Below are 23114 nucleotides of genomic sequence, written 5' to 3'. Positions count from 1 at the left end.
TAAATCCATATTCTTTTATACAATATGTAACTTTAACTGTGGAGAAGGAACATTGGCAGCCAGCTGATGCACAAGCACTAAAACTTTAAACTGCATCCGAATTTTCCATCAAATTGTTGCGGAAGACGGCTATCGGATAGAGCAAAATCGCAACTAATAATTTGAGAAAATAAAAATGAAGATAAAAGAGATAAAATTTACGTGGAAAACCCCTAAAAATTTAGGGTAAAAACCACGGGCAACGGTAGAAGAATTTCACTATGAGAAAATAGGAATTACAACTTCTCTCTATCGACCAAGGAGAAAACAATGATAATTCTCTCTTGATAAAAAGGAGAAAAACAACTCTCAAGAAACTCTCTAAATTCTCTCTAGTATTGGAAGAAAGCTAGAATGCTTTGGGATGGTTTTGAAGCTAAATGGGATAGGGTATTTATAGCTAAATCTTAAGGACTTAATCTTGTAAATACCCTAAATTTTAGTGACTAAATGTTGTAATTATCCCTTGCATAATTCAACAAAAATAATAATTAAAAAATAAATAAAAGCAGCCTAAAGCAGCCGGCTGCTATTTGATTTTTCAACAATCTCCCACTTGAAGATTTGATTGTAACAATCATATCTTCACATCATTCTTTCTACCTTGTACCTTCATGTTGCTTACGTCTCTGATAGGCCACAAGAGGATCGACACCAAGTAAATTTGTCGGCATTGATCGCCTTCGTCATGAAATCTGCTATGTTGTCTTTGGTATGGATCTTCTGTATATCTACTGTCCCTTCTTCCACCTTTTCACGAATGAAATGGTATTGAACTCGTATGTGCTTTGTCATTGAATGAAATGCTGAATTCCTTGCTAAATGCAAGGCGCTTTGACTGTCACAAAACAGAGAGACATACTCTTGATTGTGCCCAAGCTCCTCCAATAGCATCTTCAACCAAATTGCTTCTTTACTGGCTTGTGTAGCTGCTACATATTATGCCTCTGTTGTGGATGTAGCCACAACTGACTGTAATTTTGAAACCCAGCTTACAGCTCCACCAGCAATTTTGAACACATATCCTGTTGTAGATTTGCTTTTATCCAAATCCCCTGCATAGTCAGAATCTACATAACCATTTATTAGTAAGTTTGATCCTCCGTAACATAATGCAACATTTGAGGTCCCTTTGATGTATCTCAGGATCCTCTTTACTGTATTCCAATGCTCTTTTGCCTGGATTCGCCATGTACCGACTAACCACTCCTACTGCTTGTGCAATGTCTAGTCTTATGCATATCATAGCGAACATTAAACTTCCCACTGCTGATGCATACGGTACTCGAGACATCTCCATCCTCTCTTTTTCGCTGCTAGGACTCATACTAGAGGATAATTTGAAGTTAATAGGAAGAGGGGTAGAAATTGGCTTACAGTCTTGCATGCTGAATCGTGACAAGATCTTCTTCAAGTAATTCTTTTGTGAAAGCCAAATCTTCCTATTACTTCTGTCTCGGTGAATTTGCATTCCTAGAATCTTGTTTGCTGATCCCAAGTCCTTCATTTCAAATTCCCTAGCCAGTTGTGCCTTTAATTCTTCAATATGATCTTTGTTGGGTCCTGCAACCAACATGTCATCCACATACAACAGCAATATAACAAAATCATTATCACCAGACCTCTTGAAATAAGCGCAAGGGTCTGCATTAAGTCTGTTGTATCCAAGGCACATTATGAAGGAATCAAATCTCTTATACCAACACCTCGGCGCCTGCTTTAGACCGTACATAGATTTGTTTAACCTGCAAACCAAGTTCTTCTTTTCTTCTTCTTCAAAACCTTCAGGCTGGAGCATATAAATCTCTTCTTCAAGATTTCCATAAAGAAAAGCTGTTTTAACATCTAGCTGCTCTAGATGTAAGTTCAATGTAGCACACATTGCCAAAACTACTCGAACTGTTGTTAGTCGAACTACAGGAGAAAATATTTCATTGAAATCAATACATTCTTTCTGAGCATATCCTTTGACCACCAGTCTTGCACGATACCTCTCCACTTGATCGTCACTATTTCTCTTGATTTTGAAGACCCATTTGTTACCAATTGGTTTCCTTCCTTGTGGTAGTGGCACGAGGTCCCATGTATTATTTTTATGAAGGGCTTCAATTTCCTCTTGCATCGCCATCATCCATAGTGAAACATCTGAGCTGTTTATTGCCTCTTGGTATGTTGATGGCTCACCGTCCTCTGTTAAAAGGCAGTATGCAATATTACCTTCTATAACATAATCTGAGTGCCAATTGGGACGTCTTCTCACACGATCTGAATGACGAGTTGTTGGAGTTTCAGAACACTCTGGTTCTTGTTCATCATGTGCTGGTTCTGCTTCAGAAGAATCTCCTTGTTCAACCTCTTTTTCCACATGTATATGTGTAGTCTCTGACTTTTCAGCGCTATCATCGTCTTCTTTTCTTTGTAGCTTATCTTCTACAAAGATAACATCCCTGCTAATGATCACTTTGCGGGTAGTGGGATCCCACAAGCGATACCCCTTTACACCATCAGCATACCCCAAGAATTTACATTTCCTGGATTTTGGATCTAGCTTTGAAATTTCTTGGTGGTTATACATCACGTACACAATACTTCCAAATACATGGAGGTTTGAATAATCAGCTGGTTTACCAGTCCACATCTCCATTGGTGTCTTCAGCTCTATTGCAGTTGATGGAGCTCGATTCACCAAATAACAGGCGGCATTGACTGCTTTTGCCCAGAATGATTTTTCTAGGCCTGCATCCCTCAACATTGTTCTTGTTCTTTCTAACAAGGTTCTGTTCATCCGCTCTGTCACTCCATTTTATTGAGGAGTGTTCGCCACTATGAACTGCCTTTTGATGCCTTCTTTCTTGCAAAAGTCATCAAATTCTTCGCTTGTGTATTCTCCTCCATTATCTGTTCTGAAACACTTGATCTTATTTCCAGAATCAAGTTCCACCCGCGCTTTGAAGTTTTTGAAAGTGGAAAACAAATATGACTTCTTCTTAATAGGGTACACCCAACATCGCCTGGAGTAGTCATCAATAAATGAGACAAAGTACTTTGCTCCGCCTAGGGATGTAACTGGTACTTGCCATACGTCAGAGTAAACCAATTCTAGAACACTTTTGCCTCTAGAATTTGATGTGTTGAATTTTAACCGGTGCTGCTTACTTGTTATACAATGCTCACACAAAGGAAGTGATACCTTTGTTAAGCCGGGAAGTAGCTTTTGCTCCACAAGGACTTTCATTCCTTGTTCTGACATGTGTCTAAGTTTCTGATGCCATAGCATTGCAGAATCTGAACTACATGAGGCAACAGAGGCTTCTGCTTCTAGCAAAGTTTCTCCTTTTAGCATGTACAAGTTTGCTGCTATCTTTTCGCCTTTCAGCACCATAAGCGCTCCACGGAACACCTTCATGATTCCTTTCTGTGTTTCAATCTTGCTAGCATTATTATCCAACAATCCGTAGGATAATAAATTTTTCTTCAGGCCTTTCACGTGCCGCACATCTCGAACAACTTTAATTGTTCCATCATACATCTTCAATTTGATGGTTCTCACGCCAACGATCTCTAAGGCATGATCATTGCAACTATACACAGATCCTCCTGAGACAGGTTCATAATGATGGAACCATTCTCTTCTTGAGGTCATGTGATATGTTGCTCCTGAATCAATGAGCCATATATCTGCATATTTCTTTCTACCTTCCACGGTGGTTGACGCTTCACAGCATAGAGCATCTCCATCATCTGAAGTGTTTGCGGTATTGCCTTGTGGATTGGAGTTTTTATTGAGACTCCAACAATCCTTCTTCAAGTGACCATTCTTTTCACAGTGGTAGCACTTTAAATTCTTTTTGCTTCTGGACTTCGATCTACCATATTTGTGACTGCTGCTTTGGCCACGTTCTGTTGATCTCCCTCTTGTCGTTGTCAACGCTTCTGCTTGTTGCAGATTTATTTGTCTGTCTTCCTTGTTCTTGCGCCGATTTTCTTCTTGTAGAACAGCAGCTGCAACGTCATCGAAGACTAGATTGGTGACATTACTATTTGTCAAGTTGATGATGACTTGATCATACGAATCCGGTAGACTTTGAAGTAGAAGTTCAGCACATTCTTGTTCTCCTATTTTACAGCTTAAGGATGTAAGCTGAGAAAATAGCATGTTCAGTGTGTTTAAGTGCTCCGTCACTGAAGTAGATTCTGACATCCGGAGAGTATACAATTTCCTCTTAAGGAAAATTTTATTGTGCAACGATATGGCCTCGTACAATTTGGTGAGATGATCCCATATCTCCTTAGCTGTCTTCTTCTCCTCGATGCTTGACAATACTTCATCTGCTAATGCTAGATGAAAATTTGCCATAGCATTCCCGTCCATCTCGTTCCATTTGCTGTCATCTGCGAAATCCGCCGGCCTTTCACTGATAGCCGCTAGACACCCGTCTTTTCTCAGGATAACCTTTATCTTCAATTTCCACAATGAGAAATTTCTCCCATTGAATTTTTCAATATCAAATTTCGTTGCCATAGCTTCTATTACGGATAGCTCCCACTATTTCACTATCGTGAATAGTTCTCTAGAACCTCAAAGAATGGGTAATAACTTCTTACTTTCTTATGTTGGAGGATCCACCTTTTGGTAACAACCACAAAGACAATAAGCAGATATTACACACTCAAATCTGGCTCAGATACCAATTGTTGCGGAAGACGGCTATCAGATAGAGTAAAATCGCAACTGATAATTTGAGAAAATAAAAATGAAGATAAAAGAGACACAAAATTTACGTGGAAAACCCCTAAAAATTTAGGGTAAAAACCACGGGCAACGGTAGAAGAATTTCACTATGAGAAAATATGAATTACAACTTCTCTCTATCGACCAAGGAGAAAACAATGATAATTCTCTCTTGATAAAAAGGAGAAAAACAATTCTCAAGAAACTCTCTAAATCTCTCTAGTATTGGAAGAAAGCTAGAATGCTTTGGGATGGTTTTGAAACTAAATGGGATAGGGTATTTATAGCTAAATCTTAAGGACTTAATCTTGTAAATACCCTAAATTTTAGTGGCTAAATGTTGTAATTATCCCTTGCATAATTCAACAAAAATAATAATTAAAAAAAAATAAAAGCAGCCTAAAGCAGCCGGCTGCTATTTGATTTTTCAACACAAATTACTCCCGAAACTTAAATTTTCTGAATTAAACATGGACTTTATTTGCTTGAAAGATTATTTCGGTGAAGATGTGAAATCCTTGGATATAACTTTACTCTTCATTGCTCCTAGTGGTGAAAGAAAGTAAAAAAAAAAAAAAAACAGTTTTCCTTATTTGAGGAAGAATCATTAAATTTTCCTTCCATGTCACTTGAAACAGATAAAATATCAGAAACAAAACTAACCACTCTTATGGTTTACCCTAAATAAGGCCGATGTCTTTTTACCAATGTATATTAATAACTTAATAGTTACATTTTCCTTCTCTCTTAGTAAAAGTCGTAAGTTGAATTCAAAATTGATTTGATTTACCTTTATCTTTTTGGTGAAGAAAGAAAGCAATCGTGTTAAAACAAAACGATATGGGCTGTGCCACCTTTTTGTCTGTCCAACTTTGGTGATTTCGTGGCCATAGTTGTTTTAAAAAAGTTGCCACAGAAATCAATGGCTTTCCTCCTCCGTCTATGTCATTAACAATGTCAAAATATCAACAAAAAATGCCATGTATATCATCAATTCCAAAGCCTTCTGCTGAAACTACTGGTTGATGCTCGATTCGATCAAATTCATATAAACTAAAAACTATTCTGATACCAAAACAATCAAACAAACCAGCCAGCAGCTCCATTAAGTTGAAGAAAAGATATTACAACTCTCCGGATTACGGAAAATGCGGGATACAAGTATATATATGTCTAATACGGTAATGGCTACTCACTACTTTTACTTAAACAGATAATGTAGCTTCAAGCCTCCTTTGCATGTTGACCCTTGCAATGAAATCATCAGCTCTTTTCTTCAACTCCTCAGTGGGCAGAACACCTTCATGTTCTCCCCGCAACTCATTCCTTCCCTTCTTTACTTTCCTAATACCATCCTCAATCCGGAAACTCCTCATCATAGTCACCTTCTCTTCGCAATGCTTCGTTTTCATCTCTCTTTTCACTTCGAGGATCGAATCGTTTCCGGGGTTTGGACTCCGATGATGGTCGATGTGCTCGTCGTATCCGGAACCTGAAAAACGAGCAAAAAACTTGGATTCTCCGATGAGAACAGCGACGATAAGGTTGCCTAGAAAGAATAATTGCTTAGGGTTGTACATGATTGAACCCATTTTTGTTGAAGAGACTAATAGAAAGGTCTTGAATGAGGACAAGAAGTAAGGGAGCCAGAAAGGGCTGGAACAGAAGAAGGAACAAGCGAATGCTATGAATGTGTAGAGTAAAACCTTGTCCAGAAACTGCTGCTTCTTTGATTTCTTGATGGCTTGAAACTTTAGCATTAAGTTATGATCCATTGTTCTCTGGTTAGAAAACGATGACCCTAAACCATTTGGGATCATTGCATTATATAGTAGGGGGAAAAGGGGTAAGATTTTAGATTTCCACATGTTTCAGTCTCTTTTTTTTCTTTTTTCTTTTCTTTTTTGGGGGTGGTGCAAGATTACTTTATGAAAAGGTGTCGGAGATGTGTTGATGTTTATGATTTGTTACTCGAATTCGAATATATATGAATAATTAATATTTTCAATCTTGAAGACTTGCTTAGGATAAAGGGCATTCCCATATGGTTGATTCATGCATGCTTTTCTTTTTCCATTCCAATGCATCTTCAGCCTTTTCTTCAATAATTTCCGGTAGTGAAAAATGTGACAGATTCTCTTGATCTGCTCTTGTGACTGTTTGCTGAATCAGAAATGTGACATTATACTTGGTTATAAATTTAATTAGATTATTTCTGTATATGCAATACAAGTATTAAATCCACCGCTCACACTTAGTATATGTACTAATTATGAAATGTAATCGTATATATTTATCTATATCTATCTGTTTTTGTTAAAGAAAGGAGGTTTGATTCCTTGGGAAGAAGAACCTAGATATGGGATAACTCATACTGTGAATGGCTGATAAATTAAATAATTTGCAAATGGGATTTTAGCAATGAAGTGATAATCTCTTTGGTTTCCTTGATATCAGTGTCTCTATGACTTCAACTTGGGCTACAAAAAGGGAGACCTGACTCACTGCTCAACTCAAATTTTCACTTAATTAATATAATTTATTAACAAGTTGGAATTAGATGCAATATTGAAGTATGATCTGAAAGAGCCTTTATGTTGTAATAAATAAAAAATCATAAAGCCAACCAATGTTCCTTACATGTGGGGAAGAGATGGAACTTATCTATCTATCTATCTATCTATCTATCTATCTATCTATCTATCTATCTATCTATCTATCTATCTATCTATCTATCTATCTATCTATCTATCTATCTATCTATCTATCTATCTATCTATCTATCTATCTATCTATCTATCTATCTATCTATCTATCTATCTATCTATCTATCTATCTATCTATCTATCTATCTATCTATCTATCTATCTATCTATCTATCTATCTATCTATCTATCTATCTATCTATCTATCTATCTATCTATCTATCTATCTATCTATCTATCTATCTATCTATCTATCTATCTATCTATCTATCTATCTATCTATCTATCTATCTATCTATCTATCTATCTATCTATCTATCTATCTATCTATCTATCTATCTATCTATCTATCTATCTATCTATCTATCTATCTATCTATCTATCTATCTATCTATCTATCTATCTATCTATCTATCTATCTATCTATCTATCTATCTATCTATCTATCTATCTATCTATCTATCTATCTATCTATCTATCTATCTATCTATCTATCTATCTATCTATCTATCTATCTATCTATCTATCTATCTATCTATCTATCTATCTATCTATCTATCTATCTATCTATCTATCTATCTATCTATCTATCTATCTATCTATCTATCTATCTCTATCTATCTATCTATCTATCTATCTATCTATCTATCTATCTATCTATCTATCTATCTATCTATCTATCTATCTATCTATCTATCTATCTATCTATCTATCTATCTATCTATCTATCTATCTATCTATCTATCTATCTATCTATCTATCTATCTATCTATCTATCTATCTATCTATCTATCTATCTATCTATCTATCTATCTATCTATCTATCTATCTATCTAGCTATCTATCTATCTATCTATCTATCTATCTATCTATCTATCTATCTATCTATCTATCTATCTATCTATCTATCTATCTATCTATCTATCTATCTATCTATCTATCTATCTATCTATCTATCTATCTATCTATCTATCTATCTATCTATCTATCTATCTATCTATCTCTATCTATCTATCTATCTATCTATCTATCTATCTATCTATCTATCTATCTATCTATCTATCTATCTATCTATCTATCTATCTAGCTATCTATCTATCTATCTATCTATCTATCTATCTATCTATCTATCTATCTATCTATCTATCTATCTATCTATCTATCTATCTATCTATCTATCTATCTATCTATCTATCTATCTATCTATCTATCTATCTATCTATCTATCTATCTATCTATCTATCTATCTATCTATCTATCTATCTATCTATCTATCTATCTATCTATCTATCTATCTATCTATCTATCTATCTATCTATCTATCTATCTATCTATCTATCTATCTATCTATCTATCTATCTATCTATCTATCTATCTATCATCTATCTATCTATCTATCTATCTATCTATCTATCTATCTATCTATCTATCTATCTATCTATCTATCTATCTATCTATCTATCTATCTATCTATCTATCTATCTATCTATCTATCTATCTATCTATCTATCTATCTATCTATCTATCTATCTATCTATCTATCTATCTATCTATCTATCTATCTATCTATCTATCTATCTATCTATCTATCTATCTATCTATCTATCTATCTATCTATCTATCTATCTATCTATCTATCTATCTATCTATCTATCTATCTATCTATCTATCTATCTATCTATCTATCTATCTATCTATCTATCTATCTATCTATCTATCTATCTATATCTATCTATCTATCTATCTATCTATCTATCTATCTATCTATCTATCTATCTATCTATCTATCTATCTATCTCTATCTATCTATCTATCTATCTATCTATCTATCTATCTATCTATCTATCTATCTATCTATCTATCTATCTATCTATCTATCTATCTATCTATCTATCTATCTATCTATCTATCTATCTATCTATCTATCTATCTATCTATCTATCTATCTATCTATCTATCTATCTATCTATCTATCTATCTATCTATCTATCTATCTCTATCTATCTATCTATCTATCTATCTATCTATCTATCTATCTATCTATCTATCTATCTATCTCTATCTATCTATCTATCTATCTATCTATCTATCTATCTATCTATCTATCTATCTATCTATCATCTATCTCTCTATCTATCTATCTATCTATCTATCTATCTATCTATCTATCTATCTATCTATCTATCTATCTATCTATCTATCTATCTATCTATCTATCTATCTATCTATCTATCTATCTATCTATCTATCTATCTATCTCTATCTATCTATCTATCTATCTATCTATCTATCTATCTATCTATCTATCTATCTATCTATCTATCTATCTATCTATCTATCTATCTATCTATCTATCTATCTATCTATCTATCTATCTATCTATCTATCTATCTATCTATCTATCTATCTATCTATCTATCTATCTATCTATCTATCTATCTATCTATCTATCTATCTATCTATCTATCTATCTATCTATCTATCTATCTATCTATCTATCTATCTATCTATCTATCTATCTATCTATCTATCTATCTATCTATCTATCTATCTATCTATCTATCTATCTATCTATCTATCTATCTATCTATCTATCTATCTATCTATCTATCTATCTATCTATCTATCTATCTATCTATCTATCTATCTATCTATCTATCTATCTATCTATCTATCTATCTATCTATCTATCTATCTATCTATCTATCTATCTATCTATATCTATCTATCTATCTATCTATCTATCTATCTATCTATCTATCTATCTATCTATCTATCTATCTATCTATCTATCTATCTATCTATCTATCTATCTATCTATCTATCTATCTATCTATCTATCTATCTATCTATCTATCTATCTATCTATCTATCTATCTATCTATCTATCTATCTATCTATCTATCTATCTATCTATCTATCTATCTATCTATCTATCTATCTATCTATCTATCTATCTATCTATCTATCTATCTATCTATATTAAAAAAGTTTACAAATTCAGTAAAAAAGGGTTACAAATTAACATAGAATAAATAGATACCGATATTGATATAATGATCTCCATTGAACTAGGTGTTATTCTCTCTTGAAGTCTTGGATTTAAATAGTTGTGTTTGTAGAGTTTGTGTTGTCAATGGTTAAAAAAGATTATGAATATATATATCTTATAATCACCCTAGATTGATTTTTTGGTGAGAACAGAGGGTTATTGCCAAGTCTCGTTAAAAACCTCTCTAATCCTAATTGAGGAAAAGAGTACACTTGGTAATAACGTTACAACTGAACATAAAAAAAATCAGACACACGACATCCACACATCATCGAAACAGTAAGCACAAGACTATCACCAATCAGCTAGAATCCACCATCAAGATGTCGAGGATATTAGTTGGAGGATAGTACAACACCTGAGTTTCAATCGCTTCCGGGCCAGTGTCCCTCACTAGTTTATCGGCAACTCCATTCTCGAACAAGCAAGCAATAAATATGCTCAACTATTGTCAGTGGACTCCTTTCTCTATTGTGTTCGCTTAACATGTTTTCCTCATACCGGTATTCCAAGAACAATAACGGCCGAAGTACACTCCCCAAAGTTCCGTTTCCAAAATCGAGCACAAGCCAATAAATTTTTTAAAGCCAACTAGCTATTCTCCGGCATTATTGCGAATTACACCCTCACAAGAGGCCAATCCGTTAGCAACATTTCTTGATCCATCAGTGTTCATTTTGATCCAATGTTCAAGGGGAGCTATCCACACTGTCCCGCCCACCCTTGTTCGAATTACTCTTTTTTGCACCTCCTCTTCTTGTTCGGTAGCTCTGCTCATCAACCCTTGAAGTCTCCTGATCATTTCGATAATACCTATATTGTCCTCCAACGGATTATCTAAAACTATGGAATTTCTATGACACCAAGTATTCCAAAGGATCGAGCCGAACATATTATCCTACTCCTTGCTATCCTTAGGAAAATAGCAAACTTTACTCAGATTGGTACAAATCCACTTCTTGATCTCCATCGTCATTAATTCCTCAACCTTTTCTTCTTTTACGAGCATCGTCCAAATGGGAAGGATAGTAATACATTTTCGAAAAATATGGTCGATGTCCTCCAAAGGACCATCGCAGCATGGACAGCTTCCGTGATTAGAGAAATTACGTTTTTCAAAATTAGTCAGCAGATTATTCCGGAGAATATAAAATAGTGCACGATTAGGATTTCTCTGGGTGCACATTAGCAGGGCTAACGAAAATCTAAAAATCCCCGTCGAGTCTCTGGTTTTCTTCTCCGATCATCTCGTTGTGTCCTCAGTGGTTGTTCCAACTGCTTTCTCACTACTCCTATCAAGGGTTCCATGGATTGGAGGAAACTCTTTGGATGTGTTGCGGAGCAAAATCTGGATTTTTTTTCGCCTAGGGTTAGCGATGGGGTCACAACCGTCCATCCCCCTCCAGAAGTTTATGAAGCGGGTATCTCTGAATGGAGGCTTTCGCTTGTTAGGCAGTTCCTCGGTGCTGCTCCAAACTTCGCGGCTTTGCAACGCATCGTGGATACTCTGTGTAAGAAAGATCTGGTAGGAAGCACTATTCAGGTTAGTTTTGTGGGAAATAACCTGTGTGTTTTCTCTTTTCATTCTGAATCAGCAAGAGATTGGGTCCTTGAAAATGGACCATGGCATATTCTAAATAAACCATTAATTCTTAGAAAATGGGAGCCTAATTTGACAAGATTAAATTTTGATCTCTTTAAGATTCCAGTTTGGGTTCATTTGTATAATGTCCCACTTGAATTATTTTCTAGGGCAGGCTTGAGCTATATTGCTAGTGCCATAGGAACCCCAATTTCCATGGACACTGTAACTGCTGCTAAAACACACCTAGAATTTGCTAAAATCTGCATTGAACTAGAAGTAAACTAGGACATTCCTAAATATGTTGAGGTCATTCTTAGAGATGGGAACTCCACTTCTGTTATTGTCGAAGTACCTTGGCTCCCTGCTCGATGCAAACACTGCAATGTCTTTGGTCACTCCGAGAAAAATTATATTGTACTAAAAAATCCAGCTCCGGTTAAAAAGTAAATTTGGAAAAGGAAGGATGATATTACCCCAATTACAGTAGCTGAAAATGTTGCTGGTGGTATTGTGGTTTCACAGGAAAAAGGATCGCAAGTCTCTAATGATACCGATGGAGTTAACATGAAACCTACTGATTCAGTGGGTATGACTAATAATCCTGCCTCTGTGAGTAATGAACCCAACGAAGAGAAACAAACTACTAACTCTGAAACTGTAGATGCTCTTCCTGATGGTAAATCTGTCTCTAAACCTACTGTTTCCAAAAGGGGCAGGGGAAGACCTGAAAAGAATAAATCTAAAGTTGATATTTCAGGATCAAAAAATAGATTTGAAATACTTAGTAATGTTGATGATATTCCTACTGCTCCTGAAGGCCAACAAAGAAAGATTAGAGAAGCTTCCTTAAGAGTTTCCAGTATTGTTAATGAGCTCAAACTAAAAAAGAAAGACAAGCTTACAAAAGCTAACAATGCTGAAGTGGGTGGTAGTGGAGGTTCCCTTGACATATTTTCCCAATGATCATAGGTTTTTGGAATGTTAGAGGGCTCAATTGCCCTCTCAAATAAGAGATTGTTATAAGAAGAGAAAACCAGAACAAGATTGATGTCTTTTGTCTGTTGGAGACTAGAGTAAAAGCTGATAAGTCTGTAAATATACTAGGTAGAAAATTTGAAAACTAGAATGCTTGCACCAACTATGATTTTGGCATAAATGGTAGGATTTGGATCTTATGGAGGAAAGGCATTGAGTTTTTTGTTTGTCATGTTTCTGAGCAGAGCATCACTGTTAAAGGTACTCATCTTGGTTGACCCATTATCATTACTGTTGTTTATGACAGCAATAATGACAGAGTTAGGAAGCTTCTTTGGCAGTAACTTCAAGATTTAGATAGAATTTATGGTCATCTTTGTTGAAAACATTTTGATGTTTCGATATAACAAATTAAATTAAAAGAATTTTAATTTTGAAAATGATTTTTCTAAGCATATTCGATATATTAAATCGAATATCAAAATATTACTCAAAGTATTTCAAAGTTCATTTTAAATCCTTACTAAAGTGTAAAATTAAGTTTTAATCTTAAAATAATTTCAAAACAATTTTACAAAGTATTTCGAACCGTTTCAATGCCAAAAATTACAGTTTGTCCAGAGGGAACCGATTCCCCCCAAGGGGTACCGATTCCCCCTGAATGGTTTGGCTTCGAGAAATTCCAGTATGCTCAGAGGGAACCAATTCCCCCTAGGGGTATCGATTCCCCCCATTGTTCAACGGTCGAATATTTAAATTTTACACTTAGGGAACCGATTCCCTATGAGGGGGTACCGATTCCCTATGAGGGGGTACCGATTCCCCCCACGCTCCAAGTAGAAATATTAATTGTTTTCACACTTAAACGATTCCAATAACTTCATTAATGATTCCCCAACGTTCAGAAATGATTCAAGGTTTATTTAAACAAACTTAGAAGCCATTGATCAACAACAAGAAACATCAAGCAACTAGAATCAAGAGAGAATCAAAGAGAAGCATCAAACCTCAAGTTTGAGCATTTCAAGCCTATTTTTCATTCAATATTCATTTTGCTTTCAAGAACACTTATTGTGCTCAATTGTATTTATTCTTGAGTGTTCTTTCTTTATTCTAGAATTGTGCAAACATATTTGCCTTGTGAGGTTTTTCTAGTAAGTTTGCGAAATTTGTAATCCCCTCTTTGAGAAAGAGTGTTCTCAAGAATTGTGGTATAATTCTTGAGGGTGTTGTAAGGTTATCTCTTTGGCCTAAAAAAAAGAACAAATTAGTGAATTTGTTGGAAAATTCTTAGTGTGGATAGCTAAGGTAGTGGGCGTAGACTTTGATTGAGAAAGTCGAACCACTCTAAATCGTTGTGCAATTACTTTCAATTTTCTGCAAAAGCTTCCACAAAATTTAATTGCCAATTCACCCCCTTGGCCGATTCCGTCAATCGATTAACTCAACAATTGACATCAGAGCCTAAACTCATTGAAGGTTTAATCGCCTCTTGAGTCGATTCGGGAAGAGTTACATCGATAATCAAGTCATCAATGGCCTCTACTTCAAACTTCGACTCCGGTCTCGATTCAATGCCCGTCAACAAGCCTTCTTTCTTCAATGGGGCTAACTATGCCTATTGGAAAAATAGGATGATGTACTTCATTCAAGCAAGTGACATGGGAGCATGGATTGCCGTAGAAGAAGGATACATCAAGCCTCTCACTCATCCAAGATTGTGGAGTGAATGAGAGACAAGAATGTTCCAGCTCAACTCCAAAGCCATCCATATCATATTTTGTGCTCTTGGACCAGATGAATACGGAAGAGTTTCATCTTGTACAACCGCCAACTAAATATGGGACAAACTTCAAGTCACTCATGAAGGTACCGATGAGGTAAAGAAATCTAAAATTAGTATTCTAACGCATAACTATGAAAATTTTAGGATGAAACCAAATGAAGATATCAAAGCTTATGATAGATTTTCAACGATTATCAATGGTCTCAAATCATATGGAGAGATCATTTCAAATGAAAAGCTTGTGAGGAAGTTAGTCTACTCCCTCCAAATCATGGCAATCAAAGAAGACGACAATCATCGAGTCTAAGGACCTAATGTCCTTAACTCTTGAAGAACTGATCGGTTCCCTTCTCACTCATGAAATGATGGTTGAAGATGAAGTAGACCTCGATAAGATTGAAAAATTCAAAGTCATGAAGGCTTCAAACTGATCGAAGGAAAAAGACCGATCATTTGCTATGAATACAAAAAGTCGGGGCATGTCAAATATGATTGCCACAATTAAGAAAAGGGTCAATCCAAAAGAAGCACAAGGCTCATGTAGCTACATGGAGCGATGAAGAAGGTTCCTATGAAGAGGAACAAGAAGTTGCAAACCTTGTGCTTGATGGCTATCGGGGAAGATTCTAAGGTAACCTCTAAACTCATTCGATTTGGATGAATTATCTTATGATGGTTATTAGAGGATTATAATGGGTTGGATTCAGATTATAAGACTCTATTTTCAAAATACAAAAAAGATATTTCAAAATTGAAAAACGAAAATAGTCTTATATCCAAGACCAACAATGAACTTGAAAGTAAGATCAAAGAAATTTTGAAAAGAAAATACTGATTTGCATAACTTACTTTCAAAAGTTCATGATGATCATCAAAAGAAGATTGATGATCTTAAAACTTCTTTTAATAAGGGGAACAAAAAGTTTTGAAAAATGTGAGAATCAAAATCCAACTTGTTAAGAAAAGTTTAGAAGCTACAATCATAGAAGTCCTCAACGAACTTGAATGGGTAAAATTGTTAGGAGTATATGGGTTCTAAAGAATTCATTACTACTAAATATAAGGAGTCCTTCATAAATGGATACCAAGGGACAAGGATTTTAGAAACTCATGAATATGGACCCAAAAGAATTGGGTACCAAAATTAGAAATTAATCTATGTTTGTAGGAAAAGGAGCATTGCTACAAGGCACGGGAAACAAATCCAAATTCATGGCACCTTGATAGTGGATGCTCGAGACACATGACCGGAGACAAAAGCCGGTTCATAGAGCTTAACGCTAAAAATGGAGGAGAAGTGACTTTTGGTGATAATTCAAAAGGTCACATTGAAGGTATTTGTACTATAAGTAATACCTCTTCCATACAAATTAAAAATGTGTTATATGTGAATGGATTAAAGCTTAATCTATTGAGTAGTAGTCAATTATGCTATAAGGGATTCAATGTCATGTTTGAAATTAATGGTTATAAAGTCATTGACATTGCATCTAATCGGATTATGCTTGTTGGTCATAGAATAAGAAACATATACATGGTGCATTTAGATTCTATTGATATGACTAATTTGTGCCTAGTTGCTAAGGATGAACATGATAGTTGGTTATGGCATAGGAGACTAGGACATGCTAGCATGAGTGTTTTGCAACGGTTAGTTCAAGGAGAATTGGTTCGAGGGCTGCCTAAACTAAAATTTGATAATGATAAAATCTGTGATGCTTGTGCTAAAGGAAAACAAAAGCGAGTTTCTTTTAAATCCATTAATGATGTGTCAACTAGTAGAGTATTACAATTGATCCATATAGATCTTTTTGGGCAAACTAAGACTACTAGCTTGGGTGGAAAACAATATGCATTTGTATTGGTAGATGACTATTCTAGATATACTTGGGTTCTATTCTTAAGTACTAAAGATGAAGCATTAGAAAATTTTATCACATTTTCAAAAGTAATCCAAAACGAAAAAGGTTACTCTATCACTAGTGTTAGAAGTGATCATGGCACTGAATTTGAAAATCTTGGATTTAATGAGTTTTGTAATTCTAATGGTATTAACCATAATTTTTTAGCACCTAGAACCCCTCAACAAAATGGAGTTGTTGAGAGGAAAAATCGAACTTTAGAAGAAATGGCTAGAACCATGCTTTGTGAAAATAATTTGCCAAAATATTTTTGGGCGGAAGCCACAAATACCGCTTGTTATGTTGTAAATTGAGTAATGATTAGGCCAATTTTAAAGAAAACTCCATATGAAATTTTCAAAAATAAAAAGCCTAACATTAACTATTTTCATCCTTTTGGATGTAAATGTTTTTGTTTTAAACAACGGTAAAGAAAACCTTGGCAAATTTTATGTTAAAAGTGATGAAGGAATTTTTCTGGATTATTCCTTAAATTCTAAAGCTTACCGAGTATTTAATAAAAGAACTTTAGTTGTAGAAGAGTCTATACATGTTGTTTTCGATGATAATCTCCTTCCGAGGAAGGATTCTTGTGTTAATGATGATGTAGGTATTATAAATACAAATGACGTTAGACATGACGTTGGGGAATCATCATCAAAGGAAGAAACGAAAGATGAGAAAACTCATGATCCTCTCGAGAATCCAACCATTGAAGAAAGGGAAGTATCTTATCCAAGAGAGTACAACTATGTCAAGGATGGTGAGATTATAGGTGATCCATCCAAAGGGGCAACAACTCGATCTTCTCTTAGAAATATTTGTAATTATGTTGCATTTATTTCATGCATAGAGCCTAAGAATATTAAAGAAGCATTAAATGATGAACATTGGATTATGGCTATGCAAGAAGAGTTAAATCAATTTGAGAGAAGTAAAGTATGGACATTAGTAATAAATCTACTGTAGGTACTAGATGGGTATTTAGGAATAAGCTTGATGAGAGTGGTAATATAGTGAGAAACAAGGCTAGACTTCTTGCTCAAGGGTATACTCAAGAAGAGGGCATAGACTATGATGAAACATATGCTCCCGTAGCTAGGATGGAAGCAATTAGAATGTTATTAGCATTTGCATGTTTTCATGAATTTAGATTATATCAAATGGATGTTAAAAGTGCATTTTATGATTTAAAATTTCCGGATCATGTTCTTAAATTGACAAAAGCACTTTATGATTTAAAACAAGCTCCTAGAGCTTGGTATGAAAGATTGTCAAATTTTTTAATTGAAAAAGGTTTTTTCAAAAGAGAAGGTTGACACTACATTATTTTTAAAGCATAAAGGTAAAGATTTATTAGTAGTTCAAATGTATGTTGATGATATAATATTTGGTTCTACTAATGATGTTCTTTGCCAAGAATTTTCTAAGCTAATGCAAAGAGAATTCGAAATGAGCATGATGGGGGAGATCTCATTTTTCTTGGGACTCCAAATCAAGCAAAGAAAAGATGGCATCTTCATCAATTAAGCTAAGTACGTCAAAGATATGCTCAAGAAATTTGGACTGGAAAATGGCAAGCCTCATGACACTCCAATGAGCTCTTCAACAAAGCTTGACTTAGATGAAGGAGGTAAATGTGTAGATGTTAAATTATATAGGTCAATGATTGGATCTTTACTTTATCTAACTGCAAGTAGACCGGACATTATGTTTAGTGTTTTCTTATGTGCTAGATTTCAATCATGCCCCTAAGGAATCACATTTACTAGATGTTAAGAGAATCTTTAGATACCTTAAGGACACTCATAGTTTAGGACTTTGGTATCCTAGAGACTCTAGCTTTAGCTTGCATGCCTTTTCTGATGCGGATTATGGAGGATGCAAATTAGATAGGAAAAGCACCTCCGGTACTTTCCAATTCCTTGGAAATATGTTTATTTCTTGGTTTTCAAAGAAACAAAATTGTGTTGCATTATCTACCACTGAAGCGGAATACATTTCAGCTGGTAGTTGTTGTGCACAAGTTTTATGGATGAAACAACAACTTTTTGATTATGGAATTGAAGTAGGTACCTGAAGACACTAGTTTTTTTATTTCATTTGTTTTATTTATTATTATTATTTTGTTTTAATATTATTATTATTATTATATTATATTATTATTATTAAATAATTAATTAATATTATTACAAACAGGCCCAATTACAAGATCCCAGAGCCCAGATCAGGTCCAACAGTGACCCAACTTGAACCAGGCCCGAGAAGCCCAAATTATTTGGGAGTTTCAGCTAGGGTTGTCTAAACCCTAACCCAGCCGCCGCTCCAAAGTTCCAGTGAGTTCCAGCCGCCCCACGCCAGCTGTCATCTTCACGTTGACGCTTCAGCTACCGCCACGCCTCGCCACCACCGAAGGATCCAGAAGACCCAGATGGCCGTCCACGTTGCTGCTCTAAGGGTGAGTCACCACATAGCTCGATGACTCACCGAGGTGCCCCCTTCTGTGACCGGTCTGAGAGTCACACCGTCAATGGCTATAAAAGCCATCGACCACACCTGCAAAAAAAGAGAGGAAGAGAGACAGAAACGAAAAGAGGAAGAGAGATAGAAACGAAGAGAGGAAGAGACCAACAACAAACCTAAAACATAACACAAACCAGAAACGACAGGAAGCAAAAAGAAAAGAGAAAGAGAGTGGAGTGGCTTACCTTCAATGGAACTTCAAAACCGCCGTCGAAACATCTAAAACCCGAAGGTATAAAACCTAGATCTAGGAAATTCTTGGGGTTTTTAGGAGAAAAGAAAGCCAGATTCGATTTTGGGGTTGTTAGATCTTGAAAGTGAGGTAATTTTGTACATTCCGGCCACCATGGGTGGTTGCCGGTGCCGGGGCAAGGCGGCCGGCCGATGATCGGTCTCTCTCCGGCGACAGAAGCTAGAGAGAGGCGAGAGAGAGTTTTATAACTCTCTCAGTTTTGAGAGAGAAGAGAAAGGAAGAAATGAGAGAATGGCCTTTCGGGCCAGCCGGTTTTAGGTATTTATACCCCTTCCCAAACGACACCGTTTTGGGATGCGTATATCTATAATTTCACGCATGGTTAAACCATACACGCAACCATCGTAGTTTTGTAACATTCCATTTTAGTCACTAAAACTAACTTCTGAATGTTCTAATTCAGTCTTCGAATTTCATTTTATTATGTTTTAGTCCTTACCAGTATTAAATAATATATTTAAGGTAAATATCAAATTTAGTCCCTCATAGTTTAGTAATTATTATTTTAATCCCGTATTATGAATTATGGTTAAATTACACTTTTAATGCCCATCTTTTATATATTTCGAATTAGTACTCTAGTTTTATAATTTTACATTTTAATCATTAAAATTTCATTTTTGATTACTTTTTTTAATATTTTATATCTTAATACTATATTTTTAATTCCTTTTATTTTAATTATTATTTGCAATATTATTTTTTAATTATTTCTTTTTTATTATTATTCTTATTATTTATATAAATAAATATATATATAATAAATAATATTTGTTTATTCGTTAAAATATTATATTTCATAAATTACTTTTAATAATCATATTTTAATATTTATTTATTTTTCAATATTAAGAAAGGGCAGTCTTAAAACAACTGGATGTCCATTTTCTGATATTTTTAAATAAATAAATATCATATTTTTTAAATCATATATTAATTATTTATTTATTTTTTAATATCGAAGAAAAGAGCTGTCTTAAGGCACCTAGAAGTCATTTTCTGATATTTCTAAAAATAAATATTTTATTTATAAATATAAATTAATATTTTTTTATAATTATAATTTTGAAATAATAGGTTATAAATTAAATATATTTTGAATTTTTAAATTTCTAATAATAGAGACCATTTATAATTAAAAAGTACCAATTTTGGGCGTTGTAAGGGTGCTAATCCTTCCCTAAACGTAACCGACCACGAATCCTTTTTTATTATTAAAAAGAACGAATTTTTGGTTAAAACGTAAATCAGTTTATCTTTTAATCGATGTTTTCTTAAAAGCTATTTTAAAAGAAAATTTTTAGGTATTCGACCTACCTGACCCAAAAAGTCGATGGCGACTCCCAAATCATTTTAAAATCATTTATTCATATCACTTTTCCCGCCGATGCAAAAATTTCGTGCCCGGACGAAAACCGGTTACGATAGCTTGGCGACTCCGCTGGGGATTTGTCAAACTTTAAAATCAATTGTAAATTGTCTCTATCAGTTGGAAATTAAAAATTCATATATTTAATTTTTAATTATTTTCTTTCAAATTTTTTATTACTTATTATTTTTATTATTATTATTTGTTATTTATTTATTTTATTCAAGTGTTAATTATTTTATTTGTCTGTTAGAGGTTTGAACATTTCTCCTCACACACAACACTTGCATTGCATAACATAAAGTTTTATAATTGAGTTTGTCCCTTTTAAGTGGGAGTGAAAGCGACATCTTCGTGAGAATTTATTCTCCGTGTCAGACCTAGCAAGTAACTTTCGGGGTTCATATGCTCTATGTCTTCGTGAGAATTTATTCTCCGTGACAGGTATAGAGAAATGTGTCCCCTCGAATTGAACTCGATCCGCTTAAGTCTGTAATGGACTAGGATTGAGGGTTGACAACCCAAGGGGGCATCAACAAGGACAGTTCGAGTACCTTTACTCCTGGAACTAAAAACCTGCATATAATAAACCCTAGAAACTCTCCCGATCTGAAACCATTTTTTCAGTAGGTATACACAAAGGAGAAATAAGCTCTAGCTTTTAATTTATTTTATTTCCTTTCCTTTTTCCTGAATAAATGCATGCGAACTAGAAATCATGCGGTTAGGATAAATTTTCCAAACAAAGCATGGAACTATAAAGCATGAGGTTAAGATTTATACCTTGATAAATAGAATTTTTCTTTCCATTAATTGGTACTAATTATTCTATTTTTGTTTTCTTATTTTTCCATGCATGTTACATTGCTCTAATCTGTTCATATTGATTTCTTATTTTGATTGCATTGCATGATCATGGCATAACCAAAAGGTGTTTACTGGAAAGACTGTTTATCATATAGGAAAGAAATCGTAAATGGACAAAAAGTTTTATGATTAAACAAAATATGATGCGGCCAAGGAAAGACATCCTAAAGAAACTACGAGGATTGAGGGAAGTCTGTACATAGAGAACCGGTTATATTAATACCAAAAGTATTACACAAAGATCCTACCAGATTGATACCAAAAGCAGTCTACAGTAAGAGTATCAGTCGGGACATTCAGAGTAGTGGAGGTTTTTATGAAGCTCAAGCATATTATTTGAAGGACTTGAACGACCAAAACAAGAAATTGAGCACAAAAATGGAAGCCATGCATGAAGATTTCCAGAAGATTAGTCAAGCCTTTCAAAATACTGGCATAGGAAACACCCTAGAAGAGTGGATCACAGGGGTCACCAAGCTGAAAAAGAACTGCAACATATATGAAGATCTTGTTCAAGAACTTCTTGGACAGAAAGGTTCTCTTACAAGGGAAAATGAGCAACTCCGAAAAGTGGCACAGAAGATGAAAGAGAATGTCATGGAAGAAGTCGCAGTCCAGACAAGCAATATGTCCCTTAAGCTGATAGACTAATTTGGCTTTGGAGAAGTTAGGAATGAAATATATCCCTATATGTAAAGTTTTGTTCGATGTACCAAAACTTTTGCGTTCAATGAAATATGTTCTAAGATGATCACTCTTGAATAACACCTTTTCATACATGCATTTGTGTTTTGCATTTGTACATTTTTACGTTTGTATTTACATTTACATTTTTAAACCTACATCATGCATTAAAACATATTTAATTAAATAATAATGTTTATTTATTTTCAATATCAAAGAAAAGGGCAGTCTTAATATAACTGGATGTCATATTCTGGTATTTTAAATAATTTACATTTACATTTTTACATTTGCATATTTACATTTGGCATCTTTGCATTTGTATTTTTATGTTTGCTTTTGTATTGCACAATTTGTATTCTTATTATTACATTCACATATTTACATTTGCATTTGGCATCTTTGCATTTTTTATGTCATAATACATTAAAACATTCATTCATTAAAATAAGGATTTCAAACGAAGTGATCTTGGTTTTTCCTTGAAGTAAGAACGCTCAGCACGACACAAGAAAAATGTCTAAAGAAAATGAGGATAGGCTAGCCAAATTTGAGATAGAGCAGAAAGAAATACAAGAGGAATTGAGGAGCAAGTTGGCATAAATTGAAGCTAATATCACAAATTCTCATATCGATCTACTGA

The 23114-nt window shown here is 34.4% G+C and overlaps 1 protein-coding gene across 1 annotated transcript; it reads right to left on the bottom strand.

The window, feature by feature from the left end:
- Positions 1-5807: 5807 nt before the first annotated feature.
- LOC120174295 lies at positions 5808-12816 on the bottom strand. Its single transcript, XM_039181192.1, has 2 exons — positions 12812-12816; positions 5808-6550 (listed from the first exon to the last, which is right to left on the bottom strand). The coding sequence occupies exon 2, from the start codon at positions 6544-6546 to the stop codon at positions 5977-5979; it is 570 nt and encodes a 189-aa protein (XP_039037123.1). The 5' UTR covers positions 6547-6550; positions 12812-12816; the 3' UTR covers positions 5808-5976.
- Positions 12817-23114: the final 10298 nt, after the last annotated feature.

This window comes from Hibiscus syriacus, unplaced genomic scaffold (genome assembly GCF_006381635.1).
Source record: "Hibiscus syriacus cultivar Baekdansim isolate YM2019G1 unplaced genomic scaffold, ASM638163v2 tig00112044_pilon, whole genome shotgun sequence".
Lineage (NCBI taxonomy): Eukaryota > Viridiplantae > Streptophyta > Magnoliopsida > Malvales > Malvaceae > Hibiscus > Hibiscus syriacus.
This window is presented reverse-complemented; position numbering and strand designations above follow the sequence as displayed.

What these genes read in the sequence shown, in the direction of transcription:
- LOC120174295 (XM_039181192.1), bottom strand. Translation starts at nt 6,546, where the DNA reads ATGGATCATAACTTAATGCTAAAGTTTCAAGCCATCAAGAAATCAAAG.